The following is a 16939-nucleotide window of genomic DNA, read 5'->3' as shown; positions in this document are numbered from 1 at the left end:
ATACCTCCTTACAATATTCCATAATATCTTTCCAATACTAAACCGGACAACTTCAGTGAAAGAAGAGACAAGCATCAGCTGTATATCAACTGCATGACTAGTTTAGGCATCACTTGTCATTCATATATGTGAATGGATAATCTTTGTGTCAAGAGCATAGTGCATCTGGCATGCTGAGTTTTCAAATGAAGATCATTCATTTTCATCCTTCATGCTGTTTGATTTTGTTCGGAGCATGGCCCAGTAAAGTTCTTTAGATACTAATACTGTTCTTTTGTTACTTGATTACACAGTGCAAGCCCTAGGTAGGCAAAGTTCTGGGAAAGATGTAAAAGAGTCTATCCGGTCACAGGCTATATCAGAACTTCATGTTGCTCCTCTCACAAAGAAGAACATTAAAACTTACCAAAAAGAATTTAAATCAATGCAACAACCGCCACAGCAATTGGGTGTACAGGTTTTTGAAAGCGTATCAGAAAGTTTGACCATGAAGTCTACATCAGTTGAAGAAATGGAAGCCACGCACACAACAATCCTTTCCCAAACATCTCAGAGCACCAGGATCTCTGTGGCCACTGCTCAGAAAATGAAAGATGTCCCTCCAAAGATTCTCTTGGAGCTCAGAGACCTAACTGTGAAGTGTGGTGACACTGCTCAATTCATATGTGGCTTAGAAAATGAATTCTTCTCTGAGTTTCTTTGGGCCCACGAAGGTGAAAGGATAGAATTGTCTGAAAAAATGAAGATATCACAAAATGGAAGTGTCTTACTGCTCACAATCCTAAATGCCCAGCTGATAGATCAAGGACTGTACAGTTGTACTGTATATAACGATTACGGAGGGACAACGACTGCTGCAATACTAACAGTCAAAGGTGGTTATCCAACTTTTAACATTATGACTTATCTTTTGCAACTTCATTATCACTGTCTACAGCTCACTCACATTTTGTTTATTATCAGTATTTAATTGAGAAAGCTCTATTTATTAATGCTTTTGGGTTTTTCCTCCACATTTACAGCTCTATTCGTAAGTGGCATGTAGTACTGGGAAGTTGATATTGTAACCTCATGCCTCTTCCCAGCAAGTCACAGATGTCTAAGGCTTTTTATTCCTCATATCTTTCATGACATGCTGTGAGATGTAAAGCAGAACAGGCTGGTAGGAATATTTGCATTTTGAGAATTCCTGAATCTGGAGTTTAAGGAAGATAAGAATGTCAGATAAGCAGAGTTGAAGTAGATACCTGGTCACTTCAAACTCTTCCAACATGTTCCCAATAAATCCAAGGTTCCAATTCCAAGGTTGGCAATGTAGGTCAACGTATTTTGAAGAATTAATGGGTGCAAGTATTATATTACTGCACTAATGAATTGTCTTCTACCTTTGACTTTCCCTGAGATATAAGCATTTATTTTTGTTGAGACTCCTTCCACTTCTTCCTGACATCAGCATATTAAAATGTCAGTAGTGTTACCACTAGTGAAGACTCAGAAATGTATTATTACCACATTGGAGAGGTGATAGTATTTCTGCTGAGCTTAAAGGAATCAAGAGCAGAAAACAAAGATGAAGAATGAGGAAACCATTGACCCTGTTGATCTGGCTCTTAAATATTGAAGTTTCTTTCTTCACTCATGAGCTCCGCAAAGTGCTTTACATAATCTTCTGCTGCTACTTTCTAAATTGAGGTGCTCGATTAAAAGTAAAGATGTGGTTGTATTAGCGTTACAGACCAAGCCTTGGTCCCCTGCAAGTCCCATAGGCTTAACTGCTACCTAGAATTAGCCCAGCAGGAATTTTTTTTTAATGTGTATTCACTCAAGTTTAATAGTGTTGTTGTAGCACTAATATGCTGGACATTCTTTCAATACTAATTAATGGGGTTTTTTTTCCCCCTAAGTATAAGGATATTTTTAATTCCTGCAAATCATCTGACCTAATCCTTTTCCTAACTTTATTCTTACCTAGCAAAAGAAGCACAAGCCAAAGCAGTAACAAAAATTACCCTTGAATCAGATACTAAAAGCTTTAAAGCAGCCAAAGATTGTCAGTTTAAAGAACCTGAAGTTAAACAAGAATCGTCCAAGAAAACCTCGAGCTTGTTTATATCTACATCCCAAAGACCATATGAAACTGAGAAGCAAAGAAACAGAGTCTACTATCCTGACGTTGTGCCATGTGAAGACATCACAGAAACTGATGCTGAAGCACCAGAGTTTCTTGAAACTCTGCCTTCAGAAACCACTGTAAAAGAAGGAGATGATGTGTTACTCTTTTGTATAATGAAGGGTGTGCCTACACCTTGCGTGGTCTGGCTATGCAATCAGCAAATAGTTGAGGAGTCTGCATTGTGTTCCTTAAAACATGATGGGGCACTGTGCAGTTTAAGATTGTTGAAAGTTGGTCAGAACCACAAGGGTATATACAAGTGCAGAATAGTTAATCCTGCAGGACAAGCCGAGTGCAGCACCCATCTGAGAGTGACAGGTTGGCAACTGCATGTTCCTTCCGAGTATCAATTCCTCGTGCATAGCATCATTGCATTCCAGTACATTTTTTCCCTGGGAGATGACAAAGAACGAGAAGCATCTGATTAGTCTGTGGATTGTTGAATGTTTTCTTCAGGAATTTAAGGCATGATAAAGGCATGTTACATTAGAAACTTTTCCCCACCCTGCAAAAAAGAAAACAAATCTTATAGACAAGTGTACATTGCAAACAAGTTTGAAAGCATTTGATTACTCTGCTCTCAAAATTTATCAAGTGTTTGAATTTTGGCATGCATTTATGTGTATGTATGTATGTGTGAATTTCTGTATATTTGCAAGAGACATTGGATGTTTTTACTACATAAAGTGTTGATTGGCATATTTAGCACCTATAGCTCAAAAATCTTTGTCTTTTTATTCTAGCTCCTGAAAAAATTATTCATGAGAAGGTAGAGGAAGATGTTGAAATGGAAGTGAAAGGTACAGTCACCAATGACGTTACACTGAATAATTAGTACCAGTAATTAGTAGCATTGTAGAAAGCTTTTATCTGCTTACATGTAGTGTCTAATGGGGAAAGAAAGACTCTTTAAAGCATATTGGAACATGTTGCATGTTTGTTTTGATATGCAAAGGGTTACCTGCATTGTAAGGTTATTTAAGTTTTAAAATATGTTTAAAACTTCAAATTTATAGTTTTGCAGCCATATTCTTAACTTTTACTTCATGCTTTGCAGCTGTTCACAGAGCTTTTATTTGTTCAATTTCCTTTTGAATGCATGGAATAGTTTATTTCAGAAGGAAGTTATACAAATCTTAATCATATTACTTTTAAACAAGTTAGCAACCTAACATTAATCAGTTTAACGGACACTATTGGATGGATGGATGGATGAAGTATACTAGAAAACATTTGTTGTTTAGGATATGTGAAAGCTACACATTCCCATTGATTCCTTGCACTTTTTTTACATACATTAATTCATCATTATACATCTCTTACCATGGCTTGCAGATAGCATATGTGGTTCATGTTGCTTGCTTTTTTCCCTGTGCATAACACTGTGAAGTTAGTGGCTGTATTAGTTCGAATAAACGCCTTCTCATTTCATGTTAGCTAATTACTTACTTTTTTAAAAAATATATTTCAAAATATTTTTTCTCAATTGTTTGAACATTTAATCTACAAACAGAAGGGTCAGAAAGGGCGTTTATTCTACTGTCTGCAAGTCAGGTAAGATTTTCTTCTTTGCCACCCAAAGACACACAGCTTTTCCAGGCAGCAAAAACATACACGCAGAAGAACGTGTTATTTTGAAATTCATTTTTGCTTGTTCAAGAAGAAATTTCCACAGTCTGAAGAAAGAACAGACAACGAACGATTTTCGTGTCAATCTTTAAAACAGAGCAAGGCGTTGCGTTTATTCGAACAAATATGGTGAGTGAATTACTTTTTTTTCCTGGGTGTGTGATGAAATCTGTTGCATGCCCATTTTTTATTTCAATATATTGTTATTTCATTTTTTTCAATCAGATGGCAGGCAGAGCGTGGCATGTTGTAACCTAGTCTCCTTCTTTTGCAGAGCAGCATGGCAAGGCGAACCTCGAGGGACCTGGTACGGCGGCGGTGCTGGCTTGCACCCAGAACCATAAACCCACCTTCACACAGGGCCTCAAGTGTAGGTCTGTCTTGGAGGGGGACCCTGCCCTCTTCCAGTGCAAGCTGGTGGCATGCCCAGCCCCCCACATGGCCTGGTTTCACAACAACCGGCCGGTCCACCAGGACTGCCGCAAGGTGATCCGCACTGAGAGTGAGGAGCACACGCACCACGCCAGCCTGGAGCTGCGGGACGTGCGGGAGCACGATGCTGGCAGCTACAGGGTGTTCGCCATTAACAGTGAGGGATCAGCCGAGTCCACTGCCTCATTGCTGGTGGCACGCAGTAGGGAGCAGCAGGGCTTGGGTTCTGCAGGGAAAGCGGAGTGGATGCAGGAGAGGTGGGAGTGCCTACTGCAGCAGAGGCAGGAGGACCGGCTGCGGGTGGTGCTCCGCTGCACTGGCTCGCCCTTCGACAAGGGGCAGGAGGCTGAGCAGTTGCTTGGGGACGTCTCCCCAGCCCGGGGCAAGGTACGAACCATCCATTTCCAGAGGCTGCCACTGGTGGGGCCTCATCGCCCAGGGCTGGTGTGTGGTAGGGAACACAGTGGCACAGTGGTGGATGCTGAGGAGCTGCTGGATGAGGAGATCCGTTGGAAGCTGCAGCGGCTGAGGGAGGCAAAGAGGGCAGCACTGAAAAAGAAGCAGGAATCCCTCATGTCCATGCCCCAGGAAGACCCATGCCCTACGGGGAAGCCCAGCCCTCCTGAGGCAGCTGCAACATCCACAATGGATGGTTCGGAGCCACTCGCGGTGCAAGTAGTGAAGGGGTACCCCTGGCCCAAGCCCACAGGGGAGAGATGGCAGATGCCAGGTGGACTCCTGGAGCCCTGCCCACCCCTCTTTGTCCAGGAAATCAAGCCCCAGGAGGCTGTTGAGGGGCACCGATGCACTTTCTCCTGCCTCTTCCATGGCCGCCCACAGCCCACAGTCACTTGGTACAACAACACCAAACCCGTGGGGCGCATCCGGGGCACCGCTGTTCACACCACAGAGTGCCGCTCTACACTGACCTTCCCATCCCTGCTCCCACAACATGGAGGCACTGTCACCTGCGTGATCTTCAACCCGCTGGGCACAGTCAGCACCTCAGCTGCACTCCATGTGAGGCGGCGGATGCCAGCCTATGAGGTCACGAAGAAGGAGAAGGAAGAGGAATGGAAAAAAGAGGAGGAAGTGGAACAGCAGGAGAAGGTGAAGGAGGAAAAAGAAGGGAAGAAAGAGAAGGAGGAGGAGGCAGAGGAGGAGAAGGAGGAGGTGGAGAAGGAAGAAGAAGAAGAAGTCAATCTGGCCTTCACAGCAGAGCAGGGTCTGCTAAGTGCAGTTCCAGACTCAGACTTACTGTCACTGCCTGTGGAAATCAAAATCACTGCCCCGACTCCAACCCCAGAGCAAGACACAGAGATGAGGGAGACCACACAGCCCTCTCCAGACCAGGCTGCTCCCACCATAAAGCACAAGTTCAAATTTTCATTTGATGTGGGAAATGAGCCACCCCAAATCATAGCAGAAGCCCCAGCACACGTTTATTGCCATGAAGGGGAGGCAGTGGTGTTGGAGTGTGCTGTATCTGGGCAACCTCCACCAGCAGTGGCCTGGTCCCTGAATGGCCAGAGCCTCTCTGCCAGTGAGAGGCTGAGGTTTGAGGAAGGCAAGAATGGCATGTACCGCTTACACATCCGAGGGGTCTCTGTTGCAGATGCTGGGCTGTATTGTTGTGTGGCCAAGAATGTGGCTGGAGCAGCACAGACTGCCTCTGAGCTGACAGTGCAGCCCAGTGCACCCATGTTGTGTAGCAAGGATGGAGACACTGAGGAACTGCTTGCCGTGGGCCATGTTCCACAGCTCCAAACCCTCAGTGCACTTGGGAAGGATGAAGAGGAACCGATCTCATGCTCCAAAGAGGAGGAAGCCCACCAACCCTGGTCCCTGAGGCTGTCTCCATCTTCCGGTGAGCATTTGGAAAAGGAACATGAGAAAACTCCTCACTTCATGGAAAGTGAGATGGAGGAAACAATGGTATTGGATACCATGGAAGTTTATGCAAGGCAAGAAATAGATGTGAGGGATACAGATGGTATTTCTGAAATGATGCAGCAGAGGGGAAAAGCTGTCTCCGAGGAACATAGCTTTGGAATGGATGCCACTGAGCTGTACCCCAACACATCCAGGGAAGAGCATGAACTGGTGGCCAAGGACTCGCTGAAGGAGACAAGGTGGTACCACATACAGATACTCTGTCCTGGGACATCTTGAAATTGCCGTTTATGGAAGTGAAAGGGCAAACACATGTCTCTAAGCAGTCTGTTCTGGCAAGGGAGTGTGAGGATTCACAATTTTTCATTCCTATATCACCTGTGGTGCAAGAGGGGAGTGATGTTTACATGGAGGACAGTGATGCCCCTCCTTGGGAGGAAACATCTCCTGATGTGCCTCTTGTAGAAGAGCCACGTGTGCCTCACCTGCAGGACAGCATTGCAAGCTCACCCACAAAGAAGCAGTTTGGCTTTTATGACTTCTGTACAGAAGAGCAGGAGGAGGAGCAGGCCAAGGAGCAAGAGAGAACAGTTGATATTGAACAGGACATCGAGGTTGATGATCATCTTTGTGAAGAAAAAATTATTGATGCTGGGGATGACGCACACTGGGAAATGCAAAATGATGGACAAATGCTTCAAGAAATGGAGGCTGATGTAGGCAACTCTTCTTTGGATCTAATCTTCACTCATCCTGGCATAGAAAACCCAAGTCAGAATTTTACTGAGGAAGTTGAGGTTCACCTAGAAGAAGTGCATTTCAAAGAGCAGCTGTTGCCATCTGAGACTGATGAGACCAATATCACATTTGATCTGAAGCAGTTTGTGGAGCCTTTCCCAGCTGCAGAGACTGTGGACACAGAACAAGCACAAACCCCCACAGCTCTGGAGAGTGTGGAGGTAGGAGTGACTGGGCTCATCTCCCCTAGGCACCAACATGATGTGCTTGTGGAAGAAATGTCTCTGAGTGAGGAGCTGCGTCAGAGCTACAAGATGCAGCAGGGGGAGGTCAGCACCCAGGAAGAGGCACAGCCAAGAGAAATCAGAAGGGATGATTTACAAATCCATAATGGGGACCTTGGCAGCATCATGATATCTGCTGAAGAGGGATTTTCTGCTGAAGAAATTAATGAGTCAGAGGTGAGTGTCTGTGGGGAGGATTCACCTGAGGGAAATATTCATAGTTTTCTGGTGGAGTCCACAGCAAATTTCAAAAGAGAAGTGCAGGAAACACATGTGTGGGAGAGTGAGGAACAGCTGGAGGCCACAGACTCCCAGAGTGACAGCTTCATCATCGACTTGAAAAAAGCTGCACGTGAAAAGAAACCCCAGACTGAACCTCATCAGGCTGAAGAGGAAGAAAGTTCTGGGACGGAAAAGGTCTTTGAGACAGGAATGAGCAGCTCCACCTGTGAGACAGAAAGCACAGATTCCCCTGAGGAGATGCTCAGGGACACTCAACAGGAACCAAACACAACCAAGGGCTTCTCTTTTGGCCAACTCTTATTTGGTTTAATAATGGATGATCCTGTGGCACAGAAGGAGCAAAGGAAGAAGTCTTGGGGGAAGAAGAGGACTCCCACTGAGGAAGCCTCTGAGAATAGCCTGGATGAAGGAGGACTGTGGGAGGATATTTCTGCAGCTCCAGAGCCTGCTGCCATTCAGGCCTCAGAGCCTGACTTGTCCCTGACCAAGTATTTACGGTCAAGTGGGATGCAGGAAACTCCAGATCTCAAAGGGATAGTTCAGAAGGGGCAGCGAGAGACCATCACTTCACTGGAAGTGGAGGAGGTTACCTTCAGCACGGTTTACGACTATTACAACAACCAGCAAGAACTTGCCCGGCCCCTCTCTCCTGAGTCAGAAATGTCTATAGAGCTGGAGAGTGGGAGTGGAGAGGAGTCACCTGATTCAGACCGCTTCTACACACCTCCCTCCTCAGTAGAGATCTTTGAAACTGCTTCATCAGCATCCTACCACACACCACTCAGCACACCTGAGCGCTACTCCACACCATCTGAGGGCTCAGGATACAGCACACCGCCTGAGCGCTACTCCACGCCGTCTGAGGGCTCAGGGTACAGCACACCACCAGAGCGCTACTCCACACCATCTGAAGGCTCGGTGTACAGCACACCGCCTGAGCACTACTCCACACCATCTGAAGGCTCAGTGTACAGCACACCACCTGAGCACTACTCCACACCCTTCGAGGGTTCAAAATACAACACAGCCTCGGAGCGCTACTTCACACCCTTCGAGGGACTCTGTTCTGCATCAGGGGACAGTACGCCACCAGAACGCTACCGGACACCCACTGGGGAGTATATGGATGCCCTGTCCACGCTACCTTTCTGTGAGAGAAGGCAGCAGCCTCCAGATCAGCCACAGGCCGAGGTATTTAGGACCCCCTGTGAAGCTCTGGAGCCATCAGGCAGGGACGTGCCACCTGCATTCCTCAAGGCACTGAGCAGGAGGAGGCTGTATGAGGGCAGCACACTGAGCTTTGTGGCTGAGGTGGTGGGTGTGCCTAAGCCAGGGGTGAAGTGGTATCATAATAAATCTCTGTTGGAGCTGGATGAGAGAGTGCGGATAGAGAATGATGGGGGCAAATGTGTGCTGGAGATCACTAATGTCCAGAAAGCTGATGGAGGACAGTATCTGTGCCATGCAGTGAACATTGTTGGGGAAGCTAAAAGTATTGGGCAGGTGGAAGTTTTGTCTGAAGACGGGCGGTCTCTAGCACTGCCACCCCCTGTCACCCACCAGCATGTTATACACTTTGACCTGGAGGAAAACACATCTTCAAGGTCACCTTCACCACAGGAGATCCTCCTGGAAGTGGAGCTGGATGAAAATGAGGTGAAGGAGTTTGAGAAGCAGGTCAAAATCATAACCAGTCCTGAGTTTAGCCCAGATAAGAAGAGCATGGTGGTTTCCCTGGATGTCCTTCCACTTGCCTTGTTGGAGCAAGCTGCAGGCTTGGCTGCAGAGGAGAATGAGGATGTAAAAATTGATTTCCAAGTAACTGAAATGCCTCCCCGCTTTGCTGTACCCTTTGCAGATGTCAAGGTAACAGAAGGCTTGGAAGCAGTGTTTGAGTGTGTGGTAACAGGTACTCCTGTCCCAGCAGTGCAGTGGTTCAGAGGTGACACCTGTGTGACACCTGCCACAGGGAAGTATGTTGTGAGTCAGAAGGAGGGACTTCACAGTCTGAAGGTCCAAAATGTAGGTCCTTCTGATGGTGGCTGGTATCGCTGTCGGGCAATCAATAGGCTGGGAGAAGCAACATGCAAAGGCTCCCTCGTAGTCGTGGCTCAGCAGGCAGCAAGTGCCAAGGCGAGCAGTGAGACAGTCATGGGCAGTGAACCACACAGGCCCCAGAAGTGTGACTTGATTTTGAGTAAGACTGTGAACCCGGGTGACCAGTCAGAAATAGAGCTGGAGTTTGAGTTTGAGCCACAGATAGACGACTCAGAGAAAGCGATCCGACTGCTTGCGGTAACTCAACAAGAGCAGGAAGTGGAAGGGGAGAAGTGTGTCAACATTAGTTTTGATGTGTTTGCAGAGCCGTCCCAAGAAGAACGGGTTGAGTTTAGGGGGGAGGACTCGGAGAGTTGCAGCTTTGAGTTCCAGGTTACAGAAGCCCCTCCCAAATTTCTGAGGCTCATTTCTGACTACAGTACATTTGTAGGTGCCTCAGCATGCTTCCGGTGTCTCATAACTGGTTCCCCCCACCCAAGCGTCTGCTGGTACAAGGATGGGGTGTTGTTGGAAGGGGACAGGTACTGTGTGAAGGAAGAACAGGAGGGCTCTTATAGCCTTACTATTGAAAACTTGATGCAAAGTGACAGTGGGCAGTACAAATGTATAGCTACTAATAGAGCAGGAACTGCTGAGACTTGTGCTGTGTTAACATTATACTAAATTTCTGTAATTTATTTTCTGTTGGAAACACTAAATGTTTCTGTGCTGTTGTTTGCTGCAAGTAAAAATGCAGCACTCATTTTAGGGGCATTGTTTTTCATCTCTTTAGGGATGAAAACCACTTTATGTGGTTGTATTTCTGTCTCACTTAAACTTGCCTTCACTGCGGAATTTAAGTGAGATTTAATCTGTGCATATATCTTGTGCACACTTTCTGCACTGAGGTATATTTCAGACTCCTTCCAAGCTCCTTACTCATTCTTGTAAAGATATTTTAATTGACACTCATTTATGTAGGACTAATTTTTTCATATAGTGTACATATTACTGTGTGTCTGTAACAGTGCATTCATTATTGTTTTATGTAGCCTAGAAATCAACTGAAAATGTAGAAACCACCTTTTCCTTGTAACCTAAAGGTATGGAATACTAACTTAGGCTTGCTCTTTAGTTTGGATACAGTTCTGTGAAAGAACTCCTTAAATTGGTATTCTCCCTTCTCACAATGTTGTGTCAGAACATGCGAGTCTCACTGATTCAAATCCTGTCTTTACAGTTTCTATCACTGCAAAATTCTTACATCCATGGGCCTCATTCTACTGACTCATGGAATTAAATGACTTTTTTTTAAGTCAATGAAAATACGCTGTTGCAAAGGAAAGCAACACAATGGGAAGAAAATGAAAGTTTTGCATTAGTAGAGACTGGACAGGATTTTTTTCTCTATTACCAAGTAATAAACATGAAAACATATTTTGTACTGTATCTTTAGAAGTTTAAGGGAAAGGAGAGGGAGCATAATAAATCAATGATGTAACTGTAAATTCATTAAAATCATTTTGGTTTTCCCCATATTCCAGTGGCATTCATAAAAAATACATAGTAATAAAAAAGTGAGAGATTTTTATGCAGTATTCTTGTTTCAATTAGAACTAAATCTCTACATATTCCTTTTTTCTTTTTTTTAAATTAGTAACAGTTAAGTGTGCTATGTGTCAAGATGACCAGAAATAAGTAGAATACATTCAATTGTTATCTGTGGCATTTTCTCAGCAGAAGAGATTTTTACATTAATGTTCTCAATGTGAGTATATATTTTTGTATTTAAAATAATGCTAATATTTAGGAGGAGCAGTAGCTGTCATAATTAAATCAGAATTAAATCTTTCTTACATAAACAATGAGAAATCAATTAAGATAATGTGTTAAAAGTATGAAAGTTATTAATGTCTATCAGAAGTTAAATAATTCTATTTACAAATTGCTGTCAGTTTTCTTGCAAGCTGCTTTAAAGAGCATGGTGATTTCAAGCATAAAAGAACTGTTCCTATAGGACATTCAGTTATGATCATGCATGTTCTTATTTCTGAGTTTGATGTGTCCTCACACTGAGGTCAGCATGCCCTCAAAAATTCAATAATCTTTACGACTATCCCATCACTTACCTGGGACAGTAATTTTTGATCAAAAGATTCACTGTGCCCGATTGTGTTGCCTGATATAAACTTAAAGTCAGGAGTGACAAGTTCTAATCACCCAGTACATAGGGAAAATGCCTGGAGTGGTTAGGCTAATACCAATGTGGCACTTCAGTTTATTCCCACTCACGACCCCATGACAAATATTTAAGATTTGTACACTGTTAAAAGGCAGAGATAATTGTGATTTCTCATAAGTAATGGTGGTAGGAAGGAGAAACATGAGCATCTGACCCAACTTTGTGGTGGGAAAGAATTGCTTCATGATGTGTCCTTAATCCATTCCTTGTGTAGATGTGTAGCACTAACTAATTCATTAGGCAGCAGAGGTCCCTAGGGAAGTTGGCATGAATTGCCTAATGTTATACGTCAGCTGTGACACGAGGGGTCTTTAGCCAAAGCCGAAGAGGTCAGAAGCCCTTTGGTTAGGTCCTAAGTAATTATGATGTGTGTTTAATTTGCACGTAAATGAACTGAAATTTTTAGTAGAAACAGGCCCATAACTTGTTTTTGAAACCCTAAGCCAAAAAGGTCCAAGTTCATGTTCACATCTCAAATATATGGCCAAGCATCTTTATCTCTACCTGTGTAGTAGCGTGTGTCATTTATGTAAGTTTAAAAGTCTTGGTTTATGTTTCATATATTAGCCAGGAGCGCTATCATGTGCTTATGGAGAGACAGAGTCTCACCTAAGCTACAATGATATAAATCTGGAGTAAGTCTACTTTTGAATAAACTTATTCTGGGGCTACTGGTATAGCTTAGAGCCACGATTAACAATCTTTCTTCAAAATTTTGTGATTTTATAGGAATCACAAAACTCACAATTTCATTGTCAGGTTTATTGTTGTCTTCATTTCCACAAACCAGGTATCTTAAAAAAAAAAAAAAAGGATGAATTATGTTTATTTGTCATCAATGTGTATTGAATGTTAATGTATATGGTTAATTTGTGAAATAAATATGTAAATGATTTAAGTCTGTCACTTCTTGTACTTTATTCATTTCACAGACACAGCTAAAATATGAAAAAGTATCTGTATAGTCTTCCTGTCGTAAATATCCAGGAACACACAAAAGTGCATTAATTTCTGCCACACTCCTGTATCTAAAGCATTGTCATGTGTGTTTGCATAGGTTCTATTGTGCAAATTTTATACTTTATTATGGGCTCAATTCTGCCATCCATTCTCAAATTCTCTAGCACATTCTTTTTTTGGGACACTGCCCTACTGTTTTAACAATGCTGGTAGGTAATACTGAAGGACTGCTGTAATTTTTTTTTTAACCTAAGCATCCTTTCTTTGCAGTTAATCACTGTGTGCACTGTGCTATGTCATGTCTATTATGTTATTTGTGGCAAGATTAATAATTGCTAAAAACAATGAGAAAGAACTGGGTATGGCATATTCTGTTCTTCTTTGTAGTTGTTACTGGAGTGCAGCAAAAATTATTACCTCAGAATAAGTTTTGGAATTTAAGGCACTGTAATTGAGAAACTTACCAAGGTTCACCATTAGAGTGCCTGGGGACATTTATCCACTCGCACATTTTTTATTATTTTTTAACAACAGTCATACCTTTCCAGCATCAAATACTGTGAGCCTTAACTGCGCAAACTTCACTCAGCGAGGACAACACAGTTTGATTTCCAAAGGTTTTCTTTGCGCCGTGCTTTTCATGGATGGCTTGTTCTGTTCCTGGAAGTCTCAGATTTCACTGATGTTTCTAGTGTCAAGCATCTGCAGAGAATTACATGATCTTGACATCTGCTTCCTCTCATTTTTAAACCACCGTTAAAACAAAGTGGTCCTACATATAAATGTCTAAATTCACAAAGGCAAGAAAAAGAAAAACCTTAAAGTGCTTTGTCTTCTTTTTCTCTGATATTGTGGGAGTTTTAATATGCAACATTGTGACAGGGAGGAGTTTAAAAGCAGAGATTTAAATCAATGACACTAAATCAAGGGTGCAAACTCATGCAATAGTAATAATAATAATGGTGGTGTAAGCATAAGGGTGTAATGACAAAACCAGGACAAAGCTAATAAGGGAGAGGTAATATCTTTGCGTGTTAGACAAAAGATAGAGTTGAAAGAGATGAACTAACTACACCAGAAAAAAGGTTGATGCATTGAAAAGTTTGTGTTATTTTTCCAATCCTGATTCTGGCATTCTACTTTTTCTTGGTGTTTTGAATTGAACTGGGTTCTTAGCACTGCTCTGCTGTAATTGTTTGTATATGTGTATATGCAAATATATATGGCACATACCACTTTAATTGTATTTGTGAAATGCACCGATGTTTCTTGACTGTTACTTGCACGGTACACCCTGGGGGTATGCCTAACCCATGCTGTGATGTCAGGTTTAAAGAGACACCCATGGTGATCCAGATGTTAAGTTCATAAGTAACCTGACAGCACAGCAATTCTTGCTGGTTTTGGCAGGTGTGCATTTGACAGCAAGAGAATCTCATGCTCGTTGTTAAGTGCTGTACAGTATTTGGAAAGCCTCCAGATATATAAAAATAGTTGCACTAACACTATTTATTGTTATCTACAAGTCTTCTCTTAAACAATATAGTAAAACAGAACAATTTTTTTCCATACAGACATCGCTAGCTCTCTTATTGTGTCTTCTGAGGAAGGAAGAAGTGAAGGCTACAGCAGCGGCCTTCAGTTGCCTGATAGAGAGAAAACACTTGAATTTGAGTCTGAAAAACCAGTTTATTCCAGCAAAGCAAAGATGAAAATGGAGGAGGGGGGCAAAGCCCCTGTTTTCCTCAAACAGGTCTCAAATGTTGAAGTCTGGCAGGGAGATGTAGCTAGGCTTTCTGTTACTGTTACTGGCAGCCCCACACCCAAAATCCAGTGGTTTTTCAACAGCACGAAGCTAACCCCATCCATGGACTGTAAGTTAGTGTTTGCTGGCAATGACCACAGCCTCATCCTCCCATATGCAGGCATGCAGCATGAAGGTGAGTACATGTGTCTGGCCAGCAATGAACACGGTGAGACCACATGCAGCGCCCACCTCCACGTGCGACAGAGGACACCAGGGGTCCCTTGCTTTGCTAGGGAGCCGCAGAGCGTGCAGTGTGCACCGGGCTTCACCGCAATCTTCGAGTACACCGTAGCTGGGGAGCCATGCCCTGACGTGCAGTGGTTCAAGGGGAGTGAGCAGCTCTTCTCTGATGCACATTGTTCTGTTGCTCACCATCCTGACGGCTCGGGCTCCCTGACAGTGCGGGAGTGCATGGAGGAGGACACTGGACTCTACACGTGCAGAGCGGTGAACACCCTCGGTGAGGCTACATGCTCTGCTGAGCTCCTTGTGCTGCCTGAGGACCACGCTGTGTGCAGGCAGAGCCCGGCCTTGCAGCACTCTGCGGTGGCAGAGGACAAAAGCCTGCTCTCCTATGAGGAGGCTGGCGAGCTTCCTGCCATGGAAGGAGCACTCAGCCTTGAGACCATGAGGGAGCCCCCAGCCCTCCTTCAGCTCCAGACAAGCCAGGTGGAGCATGTGCTGCCCAGGGAGGACATCTTGCCTGACCTGCCACCTGCCTGCCTGGCTGCACAAAGCGTTGAAGAGATGCTCTCCCAGGTGGCCACAACACAAGAGAGCAGCAGGCTTCTGGCAGAGCCACTGCAAACCCTTCCTGCTGGCCCCGAGGGTGTGGTGCCTGCAGCAGAGATGGAGACACAACTGCCAGGCTGCCTTGGGACTGTAGCTGCACAGATACTCTTGCCCAAAGAGCAAGTAATCCCCAAGGCGGCAGAGCAAATGGCTGCTCTGAAGACAGAGGATTGCCAAGCCCTTCTACAGGTGTCAAACACCACTGAGAGCCAAGCCATAGATGGCGACCACATCCAGGTCCTTGAGAGCTTCCAGGCAATGCAAGGTGAGCTGAAGGCTGAACCCAGATTTCCCTCTGAATTGGCCTTCACTGGGGGCCAAGCTGTCGCCCTGGAGAACATTTTTTCCCTGAAAGCAGCTGAGGAAGATTTTGCTGCAAGAATCCACGAGGGACAGTCTGTGAGATTTCCCTTGCTGCTAGAGGAAAACCAGCCCCTGGAGGAGGAACACATCGTTGATCTTGCCAGCCCACTTAGGCAGTCTTCAAGAGCAGGGAGACAACCCCGTGAAACCATGTACACTCACCAGCTCCAGCCAAGCCAAGTCCTGAACAAAGAGAGCCAGCTCACTGCGCAGGTTCCCAAGAGCTGCAACTTAGACATAAAATCTCAGATTAGAAATGCATTGAAAGCTGCAGTGATAAGTGAGCAAAACCTCTTGTTTTCAGAATGGTTGGCTGATAAAGAGAACATTGAAGTACAGTCAATAAACATCACCAAGGAACATAAACATACCCTATGCACCTATGTTGTGACTACAGGAGGACTCAGTCCCATAGAAATTGCAGTTTCCTTGGGAGAACTCAACATTCAGACAGCTGACCAGAAAGCAGTCTTGAAGGAGGCTTTCTATTCTCTTATTTGTGAAGAAAAACATCTCCTGACAGATGAAAAATCCAAAGCACTGCCTGCCCATCCCAGTCCACTTCTCTCAGGAAAATCCTGTGGTGAAACCTCTGAGCTGGAGGCCCAGCACGCTGAGAGGACTACGGAGGCAGAAATACCCCTGGAACAGTCTTTGACTGGACAAGTAATCAACACTATGACTGGACACAGTCAAATCAAGGATGTGGGCGCAGCTGCAGCCACTGCTGATGTAGCCTCCGCAGGTGTTCCTGTTGAGACACGCACAGAAATACTGAAAAAGAAGGAGAAAAGGGAACAAATATGTGAAGAAGAGGGCAGAGAGGGTCTGGAAAGTAGAGCCAAGAGACTAGAGGGTGAGCTGGGCAAAGAGAGTTATCCCATCATACATAGCAAATTGGTTGACACTGTTGTGGAGGAAGGGGAAAGTGTCAGTCTGGTGTCTGTCATAACAAACGTCAGAGAGGTGAACTGGTATTTTGCGGGTAAACTGGTGTCTTCAGGCGACAAATTCAAATGTTTGCAAGATCAGGACACATACACACTAGTAATAAACAAAGCGTGTGGGGAGATTCACCAAGGAGAGTACACCTGTGAGGCGTTGAATCAAGGTGGAAAAAGAGCAACAGCAGCAAAACTCACAGTTGTTAAAAGAGGTTGGATTATGGAGATAAAATACTGCCTCTCTGATACACCGCTGTACTAATGAAACTGCCATACTATGTATCTATATCTTTGGATACAGATACAATATTAATATCATCATGCCACTAATCAGAGGCCCCCCTTCCCGGATTTATGATGTCCTTTTACCACACTGCAAAGTCTCTCACTTCCCTCACCCCA

General features: G+C 44.3%; 1 protein-coding gene across 1 annotated transcript in view; it reads left to right on the top strand.

Moving 5' to 3' along the window:
- Positions 1-16939, top strand: part of TTN (titin) — a 244945-nt gene that overhangs the window by 37248 nt on the left and 190758 nt on the right. The window contains 2 exon segments of the mRNA XM_009885623.1: positions 2917-2973; positions 14206-16749. Coding sequence (XP_009883925.1) covers positions 2917-2973; positions 14206-16749 — 2601 coding nt within the window.

The sequence above is a fragment of the Charadrius vociferus genome, unplaced genomic scaffold, assembly GCF_000708025.1.
Source record: "Charadrius vociferus isolate BGI_N301 unplaced genomic scaffold, ASM70802v2 scaffold315, whole genome shotgun sequence".
In the NCBI taxonomy this organism is placed as follows: domain Eukaryota; kingdom Metazoa; phylum Chordata; class Aves; order Charadriiformes; family Charadriidae; genus Charadrius; species Charadrius vociferus.
Note: the sequence above shows the minus strand (reverse complement) of the source record. Positions and strands in the feature narration are given on the sequence as shown.